The sequence below is a fragment of the Meleagris gallopavo genome, chromosome 17, assembly GCF_000146605.3.
Source record: "Meleagris gallopavo isolate NT-WF06-2002-E0010 breed Aviagen turkey brand Nicholas breeding stock chromosome 17, Turkey_5.1, whole genome shotgun sequence".
NCBI classification, from domain to species: Eukaryota; Metazoa; Chordata; class Aves; order Galliformes; family Phasianidae; genus Meleagris; species Meleagris gallopavo.
Genome location: NC_015027.2, coordinates 6,370,948 through 6,386,663, shown reverse-complemented (window position 1 = coordinate 6,386,663; position 15,716 = coordinate 6,370,948). Strand labels below are relative to the sequence as shown.

General features: G+C 43.1%; 2 protein-coding genes across 3 annotated transcripts in view; one reads left to right on the top strand and one right to left on the bottom strand.

Annotated features, from left to right (window-relative positions):
- The window catches only part of HECTD4 (HECT domain E3 ubiquitin protein ligase 4), a 66,709-nt gene extending 56,350 nt beyond the window's left edge, over nucleotides 1-10,359 (top strand). The window contains exons 67-76 of the mRNA XM_010720190.3: nucleotides 119-309; nucleotides 1,398-1,544; nucleotides 1,899-2,018; nucleotides 2,162-2,317; nucleotides 3,944-4,047; nucleotides 4,492-4,713; nucleotides 5,150-5,316; nucleotides 5,772-5,967; nucleotides 6,338-6,560; nucleotides 6,991-10,359. Coding sequence (XP_010718492.1) covers nucleotides 119-309; nucleotides 1,398-1,544; nucleotides 1,899-2,018; nucleotides 2,162-2,317; nucleotides 3,944-4,047; nucleotides 4,492-4,713; nucleotides 5,150-5,316; nucleotides 5,772-5,967; nucleotides 6,338-6,560; nucleotides 6,991-7,127 — 1,663 coding nt within the window. The 3' untranslated portion in view covers nucleotides 7,128-10,359. The remainder of the gene's footprint in view (nucleotides 1-118; nucleotides 310-1,397; nucleotides 1,545-1,898; nucleotides 2,019-2,161; nucleotides 2,318-3,943; nucleotides 4,048-4,491; nucleotides 4,714-5,149; nucleotides 5,317-5,771; nucleotides 5,968-6,337; nucleotides 6,561-6,990) is intronic.
- An 879-nt stretch (nucleotides 10,360-11,238) lies between these two features.
- The window catches only part of TRAFD1 (TRAF-type zinc finger domain containing 1), an 11,053-nt gene continuing 6,575 nt past the window's right edge, over nucleotides 11,239-15,716 (bottom strand). For both annotated transcript variants that reach the window (XM_019621054.2, XM_019621053.2), the window contains exons 6-11: nucleotides 14,886-14,956; nucleotides 14,481-14,693; nucleotides 13,558-13,690; nucleotides 12,950-13,262; nucleotides 12,464-12,536; nucleotides 11,239-12,088 (exon numbers count right to left, since the gene is read on the bottom strand). In XM_019621054.2, coding sequence (XP_019476599.1) covers nucleotides 12,044-12,088; nucleotides 12,464-12,536; nucleotides 12,950-13,262; nucleotides 13,558-13,690; nucleotides 14,481-14,693; nucleotides 14,886-14,956 — 848 coding nt within the window. In that variant the 3' untranslated portion in view covers nucleotides 11,239-12,043. The remainder of the gene's footprint in view (nucleotides 12,089-12,463; nucleotides 12,537-12,949; nucleotides 13,263-13,557; nucleotides 13,691-14,480; nucleotides 14,694-14,885; nucleotides 14,957-15,716) is intronic.

Genomic DNA, 15,716 nt, shown 5'->3' with positions numbered 1-15,716 from the left:
AGTTCTAGAAACCTCTTCTAAAAGATGATGACGCTACTGAATGTGCTCACTTTGAACAAGCGTTCCTACTCCATGTAGCATGTATGTTCCAGGAGGTGTAATGCCATTTGCATTTCAGATGTGCCTGCATTGATGCAAGACATGCACAGAAAGCATCTCGAAAATGGACACTGGAAATGGACGTGGCTCTCGTTCAGTACATCAACAGGCTTTGTCGTCACCTCGCCATTACACCAGCACGACTCCATCCACATGAAGTGTATTTGGATCCAGCTGATGCAGCAGATCCTAGAATCTCCTGTCTGTTGAGTATGTATGCTTTGTAGTATTCAGAATTGAATATGCTTTGTGGTGTTCTTGTTTTTTCTTCTTACTTCCATACTGTTTGTGTGTTACATCAGAAAAGGCACCTGCTGGAACTGCTGAATCTTTTGGAGGGAGGTTCTCGGGTATCCAGGCTCCCTGGTTTCACACAAGATTGGTTTTCTTGGGTCCATTTAATGAGCAGAAAGCTGCTCCCAAGCTTGAAGTGACTGAACACAGGGATACCCTCTTTGCATTGATGCTTATTGGAGGACTTTAATTAGATAGCTCCATTTATTCAGAGCGCTGTTCCCTACAGTCAGCACTGATACTGTCTGTGGCAGAACTTCAGTGCAGCTTCCTCTTTTTTGCTTCAGCTTGGGGGAAGTAAGGAAAAGTAATACAGTGATTTAAAGGGTAGCACTGAAATCACTAAGCTCTCTGGGTCTCCTGCCTCTTTTTGTGCTCTCTACCATACCGTCCTGCATTTATGTTTGTATTGAGGCTTTTCTCAACAGCAGTCTGGGTGGTGCCCTGGCTGTCATGCAGCAGCTGGGGTGTTCCTTTGGAGACGCTGACTGGCCCCCTCTGCGAGCTGGGGGAGCACTGAGTGCAGGTCCTCCAAGGAGAGCCTTGGCTTTTCTTTGGCACTATTGTAAGAAATGCATTGCAAGCACTGTGTGCTCTCCAAGTATACCTTCTAGATCAGGGTGGAATGGGAACTTAGCTGGTGAGTTTAGCTTGAAGGAGGTTAAAAAAAAAAAAGGTTGAATTTCAATTCCTTATCCTGAGAGACTTCACTCACCTAAATCCTGCTCAAAGTACTGAGTTCCTTTTGAGAATGTCTCCAGATGAGTGCAAGTTCACTAATGGTGAAAGACAAGGGGACTCAATTACCAGAGATAAAGCATCCAGGAAGGGTTGTCATGGTTCACTGCTGTGCTACCGTTATCTGCTCTCATGGTGGTGTGCAAGGGTCTTGAGAGTCTGTATAAATAAGAGCTCCTGTGGCTCCTGGACTGGCTCTACTGGGAGGATGGACTTCACAGCAGGTAGAGAGTATCCTCAACTCTGGCTGAACTTTTCTTCCTCAGATGTTCCTGTTGAAAGTCTCCGCCTGCGGTTTGCGCTGCTTCAGTCTCTCAATACGACGCTGGAGACGTTCTTCTTACCGCTGGTGGAGCTGCGGCAGACTGAGATGTACAGTAACAGCATTGCTGCCCTGCTGCAGGAGGCCAAAGGTCAGCTTCTCAGAGAGCATAAGTGTTCCCTGAAGGGGATTGTCTTTCCTCTAGCATTAAAAACATCTGGTTTCTGAAACTAATTTGGTAAAGTGTTCCTGATTTACATGGTTACTGGTGGAGTTGCTAGGATCTACTTAAACAATGTTTGAATTGTGGTCAGCCACATCCTAATCCAGTGCTCTTCTTCTAGCACGAATCAGCAGCAAATACTGAATAATTGAAGATGTGGATTAGCCATCCATCTCTCATCTACCGAAAGATGCAATTATTGCTTGACCACTGTCCATCAAAAATTTTCAGGAAATAAGAAGGGCAGATTAACTGCACCAAAACTTGTGTTTCTTTATTTAGGTTTAATCTTCTATGACACAAAAATAACTGTAATGAATAGAGTGCTGAATGCCACTGTCCAAAGAACTGCTGATCACGCAGCCCCAGAAATCACCTTGGATCCCTTGGAAATAGTTGGAGGTAAGGGAAATGTTTATCCTCTTCAAAATTCATTGTAATCCATTGTAAGGCATCAGACCCGTCTTACTGAAGCTCAGATGCTTATTAATGCAAAATACTCTGCATATGGGGATTATGTTTTTCTTCTCTTTGTTTTTAAATAGGGGAGATCCGCTCTTCAGAAAATTCCTACTTCTGCCAGGCAGCAAGGCAGCTAGCCTGTGTGCCATCCTCACAGCTCTGTGTCAAACTCGCCAGTGGTGGGGATCCTACGTATGCGTTCAACATCCGCTTCACAGGGGAGGAGGTCCATGGGACAAGTAAGTAGGGAATGGGGTTAGCAGTGTGGGTCACGTCGGGTGCAGTTGTAAGAACTTACTCCAGGTGGAATCAGAGTTTCTACCAGGTTGTGGCTTGTGTTAACTTTAAAGAGTAGCATTTGCTTGTCATGTTTGTTTTCATGCTTATGGAGGGGGAGGAGTTAAGCAAGCCAGACATCTTTTAGATAACAGAGCAGGAAGCATCTGGGCATACAATTTTGCTGACTAGAGATAAGAAATGTTTGAAATGTGGGAAGACCATTGCATAAGAACATTTTCTTCAGGTTGGTTGATGTTTAGCTATTATCTATCAGCACAGTCTGAGTTTATATCTATGAACTTCAACTTGTCGTGAGCTGAACGGGTGGTGATTGTGGTAGGAAACTGCAGGAGGTTTTGCTGCTTTAAAATCTGTCCTTGATTTTGCAGTAAATGGTATTAAAACTGCATCCTACTGACTTTTTGCAAGGAGATGAACAGCATTTCTTGTCATCATCTTAACAATTTTCATGTGACTAGTTAAAGGAATGAATCTAAAAAGGAATAGACATTTTACTGCTCTGCTTCACCTAGTTGGAAGGGAGACAAACTCCTTGAGGCATAGTGGTACTATTCTTCATCAAAAAGTGTTAGATATTAATCTTATGGTATTAAGTAAGATTATCTTGCTTTCCCTTCTGTTTATGGTATTTTAATCAGTGGGGTTTCTTTTTGTAAATTCTCCTTTACATGGACCTGTTTGCATGCTGACTTCTTTTTGGGGTGTTAGCTCCCTTGGATGCTATGTGAGTTGTGTGTAGTCCAGGAATAGGCTTAAATTATTCAAGAGTTACAAAAATCTTGCTTTGCACGTGTTGAATAATTCATAGGATATCGAGGCAGATACGACCCAGTTGTCAGAAGAAAACTGGTCACTGCTATCTGGGTTAATTCAGGCCCCGTGTACTGATTTTAATAGGTCCTTTTTGGAGATTCATGGGGGATATGGCATTAGAGAAGAAATGCCCAAAATGCACTTTTCATATTGCCAGCTGGTGTCATCTGTCAGACTGTAAAGGAAGATTCTTGGGAGTGTGCACCTATTAGTGAACAAAGGGCTGCCTGAGGCCTGCTTTTCTTGTTAAGGTCCTTTGTTGTTATTGACAGTATCTCTAAAGAGATGTCGTTTCCACAGCTCGGTGTCTTTAATGATTCCTGGTCTGCTGCCTCACTGCTGATAGGTGTGGAGATGCACTGCATGCAGCATAACGCCCTGTTGGTCATCTTCTAATCATGTTAGGAATTCTATTTGCAGACCAACTGGTGTGTGCAGCGTTTATGCTAGTCTTGTGCAGAGTGCTGGAAGACAGAGCAGCAGTTAGGAATTCAGCAGGAGGCAATTCAGTGAATATCTTTGCTTATGAGTACGCTATTAAATTGTGGATGTGAGCATGAGTCCCAGGGCTGGCATCTACCACCACTGTTAGACATGTGTCTGTGCAGCTGGGGAGGTTAAGCATATAACTTAAGGCTCAAAACATGATTCCAAGCAGAGCAGAAAATTCAAATTCTGGATTAAATGGCAATAATAACAAGGCCTTTTGTGTTTTGTTTTTTGTTTGTTTGTTTTGTCCCTCCCTCCTGCAGGTGGATCTTTCCGTCACTTCCTCTGGCAAGTTTGTAAGGAGCTGCAGAGCTCCTCACTCTCCCTTCTCCTGTTGTGTCCAAGCTCTGCAGTTAACAAGAATAAGGTGGGATATATCCACGCAAGAAATGAAGTTGCATGCATTTGAACAGGAGTAGAACAAATTTGGTTAGCAGTACAAAATACAATTGGCTTTATGTATCCAGGCTGTACTTCAGACGCTTCCCACAGCTAGAAGACTCACTGTCAAACTGCTAACAGATATCGAAAGGTTGTGTGAATGCTGATTAACCAAGCTCGTAAAAGGAAACCAACTTTCATGTTGCTGCTTTTGATCATTAAGATACAGGAATGTGATACAATGTCACTGCACAATATATAGCCTCTATGCCATGCTTGAGCAAAACTTTTTGTTGCCACTTCATTAATACTCATCTTGTTCAAATAGGTGTTCTCAGAATGTTCTCAGAATGGTGTTAATTTGTGGACCCACTCTGTACAAATCTGTTGCTGAATACTGGTTTGTTTGCTCTGTTCTGTTTCTCTGAAGGGGAAGTACATTTTGACACCTAGCCCCATAACCTACGCAGAGGAGCAGCTCTTCCATTTCTTTGGGCAGCTTCTGGGTATTGCAATTCGAGCAGATGTTCCCCTGCCACTCGACCTCCTGCCCTCATTCTGGAAGACCCTGGTAGGAGAGCCGCTGGATCCCGATATTGATCTCCAGGAAGCTGATATCCTCACCTACAACTACATTAAAAAGTTTGAAAATGTAAGCATTTTTTTTCTTACTACTCTTTTTTTTTTTCCCCATAATTTCCTCCGTAAGTACATTTCTCTGATAACAGAGACGTTTTCTGTCTGGTAGGGGTTGACTTGGTTGCTAGTAGGTGTTTGTCAGTTGGGCAGGATCATGAAGTGTCTCAGCTTATAGGTGCAGGATGTTACATCCTGATGACTGGAAGAGCTGCTGGATCTCATGTGCTGCCAGGCACAGTGTAAGAGTTTGTAAAGTGCTGGCTGAAACTCCGCGGTGCCAAACTAAATGATTATGAACCAAAGCAATTTCTGCCTGCTGGTGTCCGTGGTGTCTCCAGCCAATATATCAGCGTGCTTTGTGGTGTACAAAACTTAAGATGAAGTGAGTTGCAAGGACAAGATACTATGACATGTTGGTCATTGGGTACTGTATCTGTGCTTTGTGACAGATAAATGATGAAACTGAACTGGAAGCTCTGTGTGCAGAAATTGCTTCTCAGCATCTAGCAACAGAGAGCCCTGACTGTCCTAATAAGCCATGCTGTAAATTCACCTACCTGACCATGACAGGGGAAGAGGTGGAGCTTTGTCCCAGGGGCAGGCATGTCCCAGTGGGGTGAGTACCAGCTTTCTTGGCAGGCTGTTGTGGGTTACATGTGGAAGAAGTATCTCGGGAATAATATTCCAAAAGCCAAGCTCTCCCAGGAAGCTTTTGTAAGCAGCTGAAGGCTGGAACAGTCTGGGAACGCTTTACATTGGTCGAAAGAAACTTGGAATCTCTAGCACTGTTCATTGCTTTTTGTGCTATAAGAAATAAATGGCTGAGGAGCAGTGCTTATGAACTGCTTGCTGGCTTAAGTGAACACCCAGATATAAGGCTTGTGAGAAGTGGGTGACATGAGCACAAGAGAGGAAGAGACATAACTTGGGAAGTGTCAGAACACAAATAGATTAATGATGAGACTCAATTATTCAAAAACAATGTCCTTAAAGCCTCCTGTATGTATGTACAGTTTGAGGGTTGAACAACAGGGTTTCTTAAGCACTTTTCTCTTGAATCTGCCTTTTCAGATGGGAGAACAAGGATGTGTATGCTGCTGCAATCAGGAACTTGAGAATGCGTGAGCTGCAGACTCCGGAGTGCATGACTGCAGTGCGTGCTGGGCTTGGGTCCATCATTCCCCTGCAGCTCCTGACCACACTGACTCCTCTTGAGATGGAGCTGAGGACATGTGGGCTTCCATACATCAACCTGGAGTTTCTCAAGGTGTGAAAAACTCTCTGTACATCTAAAATTCACGTGCAGTGTGACAGTCTCAAACAAGAGTATTAGCAGTGTTTGCTATTCTCCTCACACAGCAACAGCAGTGAACTGCACCAGTTCTGCTTGTGAAACAGGAGCGATGTACACCACCAGACTAGGATAAGCCTGTTAAAAAAGCTGATGGGTTGAAAAGATAAGAATTCGCTTATATTAATGGTCTGCCGTGGTTGGATTTTGTAATCATTTTGAAAAGGCTGAAAACCCTGGGGTGGGAGGTGTAGACAGCATCACTTTTTGTTGTCTTAGTGTAGGTGGGGAAGGTTTATTGAGGGAGAAGAAAGCAGCAATGGACATCGTGCTTTGTCTCCGCTAGGCACACACCATGTACCAGGTGGGACTGATGGAAACTGATCAGCACATTGAGTTTTTCTGGAGCGCGCTGGAGATGTTCACTCAGGAGGAGCTCTGCAAGTTCATAAAGTTCGCCTGCAACCAGGAGCGAATCCCCTTCACGTGTCCTTGCAAGGACGGGGGTCCCGATACTGCCCATGTCCCGCCTTACCCCATGAAAATAGCTCCCCCCGATGGAGCTGCAGGTGGGTTTGTCTGCTGTCTCTTACAGCAACGTCGGTTCTGCTTACATCATGATCATAGTTCTCAGTTCCTCCTTTTTTAATTAAAGAATGATCTAAAGTGCAAATAATTGCTGCAAGAGGCGTATAATTGTGGCTGTTTTTAAAACATGTAATTCTGCAAAAGTTATAATGAAAATTTGAACTGCTTCGCACATCTTCAGTCTCTAGAAGGCAGGTATTTGTCTTGTATGCTTTTAAAGTGATGGAACTGTCAGAAATCAGCCTCAGAGCTGTGCAGAGGTACAGCACTCCTTAAGCTTCCAGAGGATCCGTTAAGGAGAATTTTGTTCTTTTGATATTTGTTAGTATCAAGCATAGGGAGGGATGCTTTTGAGGAACAAGGCAAAAAGCAGCAGGTGCATTCAGACTCCTGGCACTTCTTTCCCCTCAGGTTCTCCGGACTCTCGGTACATCCGTGTGGAAACGTGCATGTTCATGATCAAACTTCCTCAGTACTCATCACTGGACATCATGCTGGAGAAGCTGCGATACGCCATCCACTACCGGGAGGATCCTCTCAGTGGCTGAGCAGGACGGGGGATGCCTCGAGGTGGCTCTGGATTGTTTCATGACTGCTAATGTTGGAAACCCTTCCATTCGCATAAAGACACCTCCTGTAACACTGTGTGATGGCTGGAGGTTAATTTATTTTGTGAACTTTTGTTCCCGTTACAATAATTACTGGAAGACTTACATTTTGTATTTGTAGATTTTGTGGTGGACTGGTTATTTTGCTTCCTTGTTTGTGGAATATTTGTAGGATAGTTTAGTAAAGACCAGTTTGTGTATAATTTAATTTTGAAAACCTTTAAACATGTACATTTCTAATTTTCTAATTCAGAATGATATTACCCACGCGAACACACTAAGTGAGGATGTTCTGAGGCTGAGAGAATTCCGAGGTAAAGGCTCGCAGATCTCTCTCCTGTGAACCATTTCTGAATACAGAGTGGAAGGAATCTGGCGTGGGAGCGGATTGCTGCTGGTTGCCAGCCAGAGCTGGGCACAGCGCTGCCTCTCTCCCAGCTGCAGGACACGCAGGGCTTCTGGCACTTCTTGGGTTTTAGTGCAGAAAACACGCTGCCAAAATGCATGTTTACATTTCCACCGTTTTCTTGTAACTTTTTAACTTCAAGCAAGCACACAGGTAGCTGCCACAATTCACGTGGGGTTTCAGCTTGACTCTTCTGATTAGGAAAGTTTACAAGTGAAAGAACCATGGAAAGGAACATAACTCAGTGGCGTTCTTGCCCTAGATGTTCTTGAACGTTTCCTTTGCTTAGTAACAAATAATTTCTTCATTGTAATTAAAATATTAGCAGAAACAAAATGGCTTCTCTCTGTATGGCTTAAGATGTGAGCTTATAATCTGTGACTCTATCCTCTTTCCAAACAAGCTTTCAGAATAATCAGAATCACAGTCGGACTTGGAGCAACCCAGGTTGGAGGGACCTCCTGCCCTGCTGTGGGGGCAGGGAGCCTGGCTGAGATGTCCTGTGGTGCCCTGGCCATCCACTGCTGAAGATGCTGCCGTGCCTTTGGAGCGAAGTTGTACCAGTGAGTGATTGTTCTCACTGTAAAATATTCTTCTCTTATATCAAGATGAAACCTCTCCTAGTGCAGCTTGTACCTGTTGTCCTAGCCCTCTCCATGTGGCTCCTCCTGAGGAGAGAGCCTCCACCTCTCTACAGCCACCCTCTCAGTACTGGAATAGTGGTGAGGTCCTGCCTGAATGTCTCCTCTGGGGTGAAAAGACCTGACTCCTTTGAGCTCTTCTCTAAGGCAGATCTTCAGCCCTCTGATGGTCTTTGTGGACCAACTTTGCACCCTTTCCAGTCCTCGTCTGTTGTGACTTGGGGAGACCAGAACTGGGCACAGTACTGCAGGGTGGCCTGGCGAGCACTGAGTGAAACTCTTAACTCATTTGTATTCAAAAATGATTGTCTCTGAGAGCAAGTTATCCTAGAAATGTGGCACTTGAAAAGGGAGTGTAAGGTGAGGGGCAAGGCACAAAGTTGCTTGTTTGGAAGGTAGAGCTATTGTATGTTCACAGATCTTGGTAGGCTATGGAGAGAGAGAAAAAGCTTTGGTGTGTCACAAGGTACATTCTGCAGTGGTTTCAAAACAGCCCATCAGCCTGCACATCTTTGCTCATGTAAAAACAGTGTTGCACTGTAATGGGTGCATTTAAAATTGAGGCACTGCTTTGTTAATCACTTTGAGCCAGACCCAAGTGAGAATTACCTGCGTGCTGAAGAACTGAAGAGAAATATTGAAATTACTGCTGTGCTACTCGGCTCGGTGCTATATGTAAGTTAAGTGCCAGTACTGAGCTACAAGTTATTTATTTTTCTTCCGATGTGCTTAGTGCACATCAACCACGTGAAAGGTCTATGATGGTGTGTGTAACTGTGCTTCAAGGTGGGTATTATTTGTCTCTTTAGAAGACAGCATACACTAATTTGGCTTGTCAGTGGTAATGGGAATTGAAAAAGCTGTATTTATTGTATATTACTGTGAATATTGGGAATGATGAGTGTGTGGTACTTGGAAGATCATGTGCGAGTAAGAGAGAGAAAGCCTAAACAAATGTGTACATTCTTGTTCTTCTGTGAGCGAATGGAAAAATGTGTGTGCAACAGTTGTAGAGATAGTTGTTGGCATACAGAGTCTCCAACTCCTGTGGTTAGGAAAGCTGTGTTCCCTTCTATGGCGTATGTCCCTTTTCAAAGGAACAGGTACATGTAAGAATATTTACTCCTGAATCTTGTCCATTTCCTGGTAGAAGCATACATGTAGCTGAGAAGTTAGTCAGAATAAAGGCAAACACACTGAGCTTACAGTGATCAAGGGGAAAACTGAGCAGAACAAGTGGCTGGAGCCATTTTGTTCCCATTTCAGATGTGCATTCTCAGACAGGTGCCACAAGGAATTGTGAAGAGCATCATCTGACTTTCATGACAGAACTGTTGTTGCTGACAATGAGATGTTTGGGGTTTCTTTCTGATGACTGAATTGCAATTTCTGTGTTGGTTTTAAATCTCCCATTTCAGGCCCTCAGTACTTCAAGTGGACTTGCAAATACCTCACGTGCAGGTGTTTGAGAACTCAGTATGCCAATGGTTTCCAAGGCTCTGATTACAGCTGTAAGATAACTGCTGCTATTGTCTGTTTTTCCTTCCAAAGAGCACATTTGAAAGGAACATATCTGCATCTTGGCCCTGAAAAGTCTGCTGTAAAGTTACTTGATACATATTTATTACAATTAATTATTTATGAATACAAATAACAAACTTAGTCAATGCTGTTTACACCTTGCTGTGTAAATGAAGCTTCTTATACAGGAAAATTGTCACATGAATAAATAACCTTCACTGACTTTGTTTTTTTTCTGAAGAATGGTGTAATCCCTTCAAGAGGACAAGTTGTTTGTTTTTAAGTTATGAGGAGGGAAGTGCTGCGGTGGTTTGACTGTAGCACAAATGGCCTTTTAATTAAAGCTTTTCTAATCATCATTACTTTCTTGTGCTTTAAATGAACTTGAGATTGTCTGTAATAGGCTTGTTTGTCAAAACAAAGATTGGTTTGTGATTTTTTTATATATACTCAGAATGTAAAGTTATACTAAACAATGGAAAAACTCTGAAGCTGGGTATTAGTTCTAGCTTGGTGTGTGTCCATCTTGGTACCGTACACAGCATTAACCTGTTAAGTGCTCTTGGCCATACAGTGTACACTTGCATAAAGGAGATTCTTAACATCCCTCTAGATGTATTGTGTCCTTATTTGGGGCTGGAAATTAAAGTAATCTCCAATGATGATGCTGCCTTGATGAAGAGGATTAGAACTACTAGAAATGAAGTTGTAGGCTTTCTGCTTTAAAGTCCACTTTTATAGGTTAATCCACTGTAATTTGTATTTACTTTCACCAGTAAATGAAAGTACATTTTGTACAAAAGGTAAAGTAAAATGATTGCTAATACTTCTCTTAGTTGAGATAGTTTGCATTATTTCTCAAGCATGAGAAATAGTGCTGTAAATCATGGTGTCAGCTCTGTGGGTTTTTTTCATGCTGTTTGAACTAAGGCGCCCTCCAACCTTTGTCACACAACAGAAGAGCCAGCTTAGCTTCCTTTATCTTAGCAATTTTTCCCAGAAATGGTAGTGCAAGGTTGGTGACCACCTGTTTTTAATACCTTTCTTCTCCTGTATAAGCAAATGCTTACATGTGGTGGAAGCGTTCACAACACGTCTTTGTTTTAGAACTGAGACCACTTCAGCCACCTCTCGTCCTCTCTCTTGCATGCTCCTGCTGCCATACCCTACAACAGCAAAGCTAATTATTGCTGCTAATACCAACTGCTGTGCACAGTGACTGTGGGCATCAGTCTAAAGCTGTTATCTAAGGCCTGCCTACTGCAGTCTGTGCATCACCAATTCCCTTATGCTGTGCCAAACAGAAGGGATGCTAACAGCTCTCATAAAGCAAATTGACAAAGCCCTGCAGGTAATACTCATAGAACATACATTGATGAATTGGCATTGTTGAGCCTGTGGTGATAAAAGTTACTGCAGAAGGGTTTGCAAGTGCTCTGTGAGGGTGTAATACCACTTAAATTAAGATTTTCAGTGCACAATGTTTCAGGATAACATTAGATAAATTTATTACAAGGAGTTTTAAAAAGCATTGACTAATACAGCATTAAAAAGCATTTTACCACACAATCCTGGGATTAGAGCTCATCCACTAAAGAAGTCATGATCCCCTATGCCCTCAGCCCTCCAGGTAACAAACTGGAATGTGCAGCTGCCTTTCTGTGCTGCAGGGTCCACCCAGAGCTGCTAAGGTACAACAGGAAGCTGCAAGGTAGCAGTAGCACCTTGTCCCCCTCTTTTCAGCTGCTCACTACTCCAAACAGCTCGATTCAGTGTGCCCACAGACCAGCCCTTCTCACAGCACTGGGTTCCCCCATATGCCAGCACAGAGCATTGCACAGAGGGTTCTGCTTCCCCCTTGTCCCTCACCGAGTCCTGGCTGAGAACTTGCTTTGCTTTTCTTCATAGCATTGCTGCCTTCAGAATAACTAGCACTGAGCAAGCAGGAAACATGCCTAGAGATGAGTATGACAAAAGAAATTCTCTTCAGCGGATGCTGCAAAAAGCTAGTATGGAAACAGGGATGATGTGGTTCCCTAAGTAGAAGCATATTAGCAAATACAGATCTTAGGAAGTTGCTAGTGTTGATCACAGAAGTAGAAACCTGTAGTATACACTCACAGATTAAAAAATACATATATAAAATGATCACTGCCCATAAAAATTTAAATTCATATAAAGTTTTCAGTGACATGGCAATATAGCAATTACTTGCATTCAGATAAATAAGTACTATAGTGCATAGTGCAGTGCGTAGAGTGCTAGATAAGTTTTTCGTATGTGGTGGATCACTCTTCCTCTGGATAGCCAGACTCAGGGCTCTGGGGCTTTGCCTAAAAGGGAGGGGGGATAAAAAAAAAAAAAGTTGCTTTCAAAAGGTATTAGCTAAAAAACTATTGATAAAAGCCTTGCTGAAGCAGGAAGGACTGCAAGTAGCTCATCATCCCAGCACAGTCATCACAAAATGAGGCAAATGTATCCATCTCACCTAGGCACCGACTTGAGGGCTAACTGCTAGGAAACATTTGCTCTTCCTCAGCAGTCCCATTCAGCAGAATGAGCCAACCAAGCAGCAAACAAGTCAGGAGCACCTAAATGCTTTGTAACATTTGTACACTGAAAGACTGAAGAGCTATCTGTTGTACTCTGAAGCAGTGCAGGACATAGAGCAAAGCACCAGCCCCCCTGTCAGGTTCTGGCTGCCTTACCTTCACCTTCCTGTTCCTGAAACCAACTGCCACATCTGACATCCCTGGATTCCTTCCTCCTTCACTTCTGATGCTGTAGAAGAAAAGCAGGGATTCTTTCAGATGAAGCAAGTCTACTGACTTCAGCTCTCTCACTGCTGAATAAGCAGTCCCTCCACACGGGAAATTTAGAAGCTCTAGGAAGAAGCCCTCCATTCTTCTGAATCTTAAGGCAGTTATTTTTGTAGCAGAAGAACCAACCCCTCTATTCAATTGCCCCTAGGCATTTCAGTAACACACGTGTACAGTGGATTTAAAATAAAAAAATCACGTGTGATTCAACCTAGTGATAATTCAAGGTAGATTAAGCAGCAAAGAAAGTAAGTGTTGAGTCATGAAGGCACTATGATTTCTGCCTTTGCAGCACCACAGTTCCCTCACTGTTTAGGGCAGGCCTAGAGCAGCTGCTTGAAACTAAAGACAGCACCTCTGCAAGCAAGGTATTACCTTGGTTGAACTGGAGCAGTTCTGGACAAGCTGGATGAGAAGGTTTCTGAATGAAGGTTCTGAGCAGGTCTCATACGTGGTGTTGCCCCACCAGCAGGTTCACCTGCACCTCTGTTCTTCAGCCTTCCTTCATTACCAGCCACCTTCCTCGGCTTCCCTCTCGAGTTCAGGGCATCACCAGTTCTCATGGTACCAGAAGAGGTCAGTGGTGCATTCCTGGCATTTGCTGCATTACTCAGTGCCCTGTTTCCTCCAGCAGGACAATTGAGCCTCTGCTGCCTGAAGTCTTCTATGCACTGAGGAAAAACATCTCCTGAGGGAAAAAAACAAGGGGGAACTTAATAGGAAAGTACATGCAACATCCATTCAGGTAGCAGAACTACACCTAACTTCCATTCAAGCAGTATAGGACTTCAGAAAAGAGATTTCTCAGGATACTGTGTTTCAGACATTTAATCTTTCTTGCACAGAACTAGAACAGTGGTAGAAGGTAGAATGCTTACATTTTGGAGACAGAAAAGTCTAAGAACATCTATTCAGCTTGGAACAAAACAATGTTCCTGCAAGTGAGAAGAAAAGCAACACATTCAAGTCTGTTTTGCCCACACCTTGATGCCTGATTCGCCTCCGAGCCAGCTCTGGTGATTCTCTTCTCTCTCTGTTGTCTCGAGGAGATGGTGGCTGCTGTGATGGAAAGTTGTCTGCTGGGTTGGCTGTGGCTGGGCGCAAGTCACATTGATCCTAAAGCAAACCATTATTTGAGTATTTAAATGGCAGGTCATTCAAATTTATTCTTGTAAAAACATTGCAGCACATTGCCCTTCAACAAGATTAAGGTTATTAGGGTTGCCTTTTTTTTTTTAATTAAAGAAGAGGCAGATACTGGCTTGCTGACACCCACACTTTCTCTTACACACACAACTTAGGAACAGTTACTTGCTATCACAGGCCCTAAGGAAAAAATGGAACTGCCATAACCAGCCAGAGCTGCCAAATACAGCCACCCTGCACCTCGGGTATTGCTGCCAGCCAACCAACAAGCACTGATCCTCAGTGTTCTGCCTCACACCTAGAGATGACTCAGAGCAAGTCCCAAGCATGCGGCAAGCAGCCTGGAAGTACTGTCACTGTAGGTCTGATCAAGTTCCCAGTATCACTCTGACAACAGTTGCTTACCTCTTTCCTTACCTACACAGGTTACAGCTTTGTGCTCCACTCCCAGCTCAGCTGTGATTCATACAGCCTGGTTTCAGTGTAACTTCCACATGCAAATCAAACATTCATATTGTGTAATCTCATGGCCCTTTCTTTAGTTTTCACGAGACCTTTCAAAGCAATTGTTCTTTTTTCCCCCCACTAGGAGCCCCAGCATACCACAACAGCTTGGCTGTTACCAATAGGCTTTATTTAGGAAGGTCTGATAGAGGGGACAGTTACAGGGGTTCCCAAAATATTCCACTCCAAAAGGACACAGAACTTGGCAAACTTCTTGAACCGGACATGACAGCACAGATTGAGCTCCATTTATTACCTGATGATGAAAAAGTATCTCCTCTTCTAGTTGGATGCCACAAAATTCACAGGGAATGATAATGTTTCCTTCTTCCTGGACAGCTGGATACCAGGATGAATAATCAGACCTACAGCTGTTGAAACCACTATTATGCAGATCGTCATATTTTTGTGGATCCAGAGAACTTCTTTTACTGAAGGAGGCAAAGGCACTTGCTGGGTTACAACCTGTCTGTTAAGCAAGCGACACAGAAAAGTTAGCTATCTCATTTAGCACACAGGGGGTTTAAAATTAATGCTGAGCAAAGATAAAATTACTAGACTTTAACTGTATCACTGAGCAAACACTGCACCTTTGTTCAGTCACAGTAACAAACAAGTCTTAACTGCAAGCTCCTAGATACAATACAAAGAAGTACTAAACCTGATGAAGAATCAGATCTTCAGCAGGGTAGAGCTCCTCACAAAACTCACACGGCAACATGATCTCATCACCTGCAAAGCAATAATGGTTATATCCTCTACCATAAGGAGCCTGGCTGCATTTGGATCAACTTAGATTCAAAATTCCTAAGCAATCAAGTCCTGTTCTGTAGCACAGAACAGCACCCAACGCAAATGCTAAGGTAACAGTTACTGTAATCCCACTTGTTGAATTTTGCAAGTAAATCCGTATCACCCAGAGAGAGAACAATGGTTTGGGGTCAGTGATTGGTACAAAAGCCTACTAAAGTCTCAGATAATTTGAAAGGGAAAATGGGATTTAAATTGGCACTTCAGGTCTCTTGCAGACGTTGAATAAACATGATGGGAAGGCAGCAAGGAAGTTTGTTAAGAATCCCTAACCACTGATGAGCACAGTGGGTTTTTGGTGTTTTTGTTTCTAAAGGTACACCAGTGTTTAATTTAGAGCTGAAGGCATTTTGTCATCCCTGGAATAATATCAGTACTTATCCTCGTATTGTTCTAAACTGTTATGAGTTGAAAAGAATTTCTGGATGAACGTATCAAGGTCAGAGCTCCACTACACCTTTTAATCCTTTCTCCCCTGCTGTCTTGCTTTACTTCTGTTCAAAGAGGTATTACTGTTTTTTGAGGGAACAGAAGACAAATTTTAAGGAAGAAATGGCATGCTTAAGCTATTATCAATTATTTAACAATTATTTAGAGGGAGTCTCAAAGAGTTTCACTTTGATCTACTTAGATGATCTTTGACACTGTGAATCCCAAGAATCCTCTTTCTCTCTCAAACTTA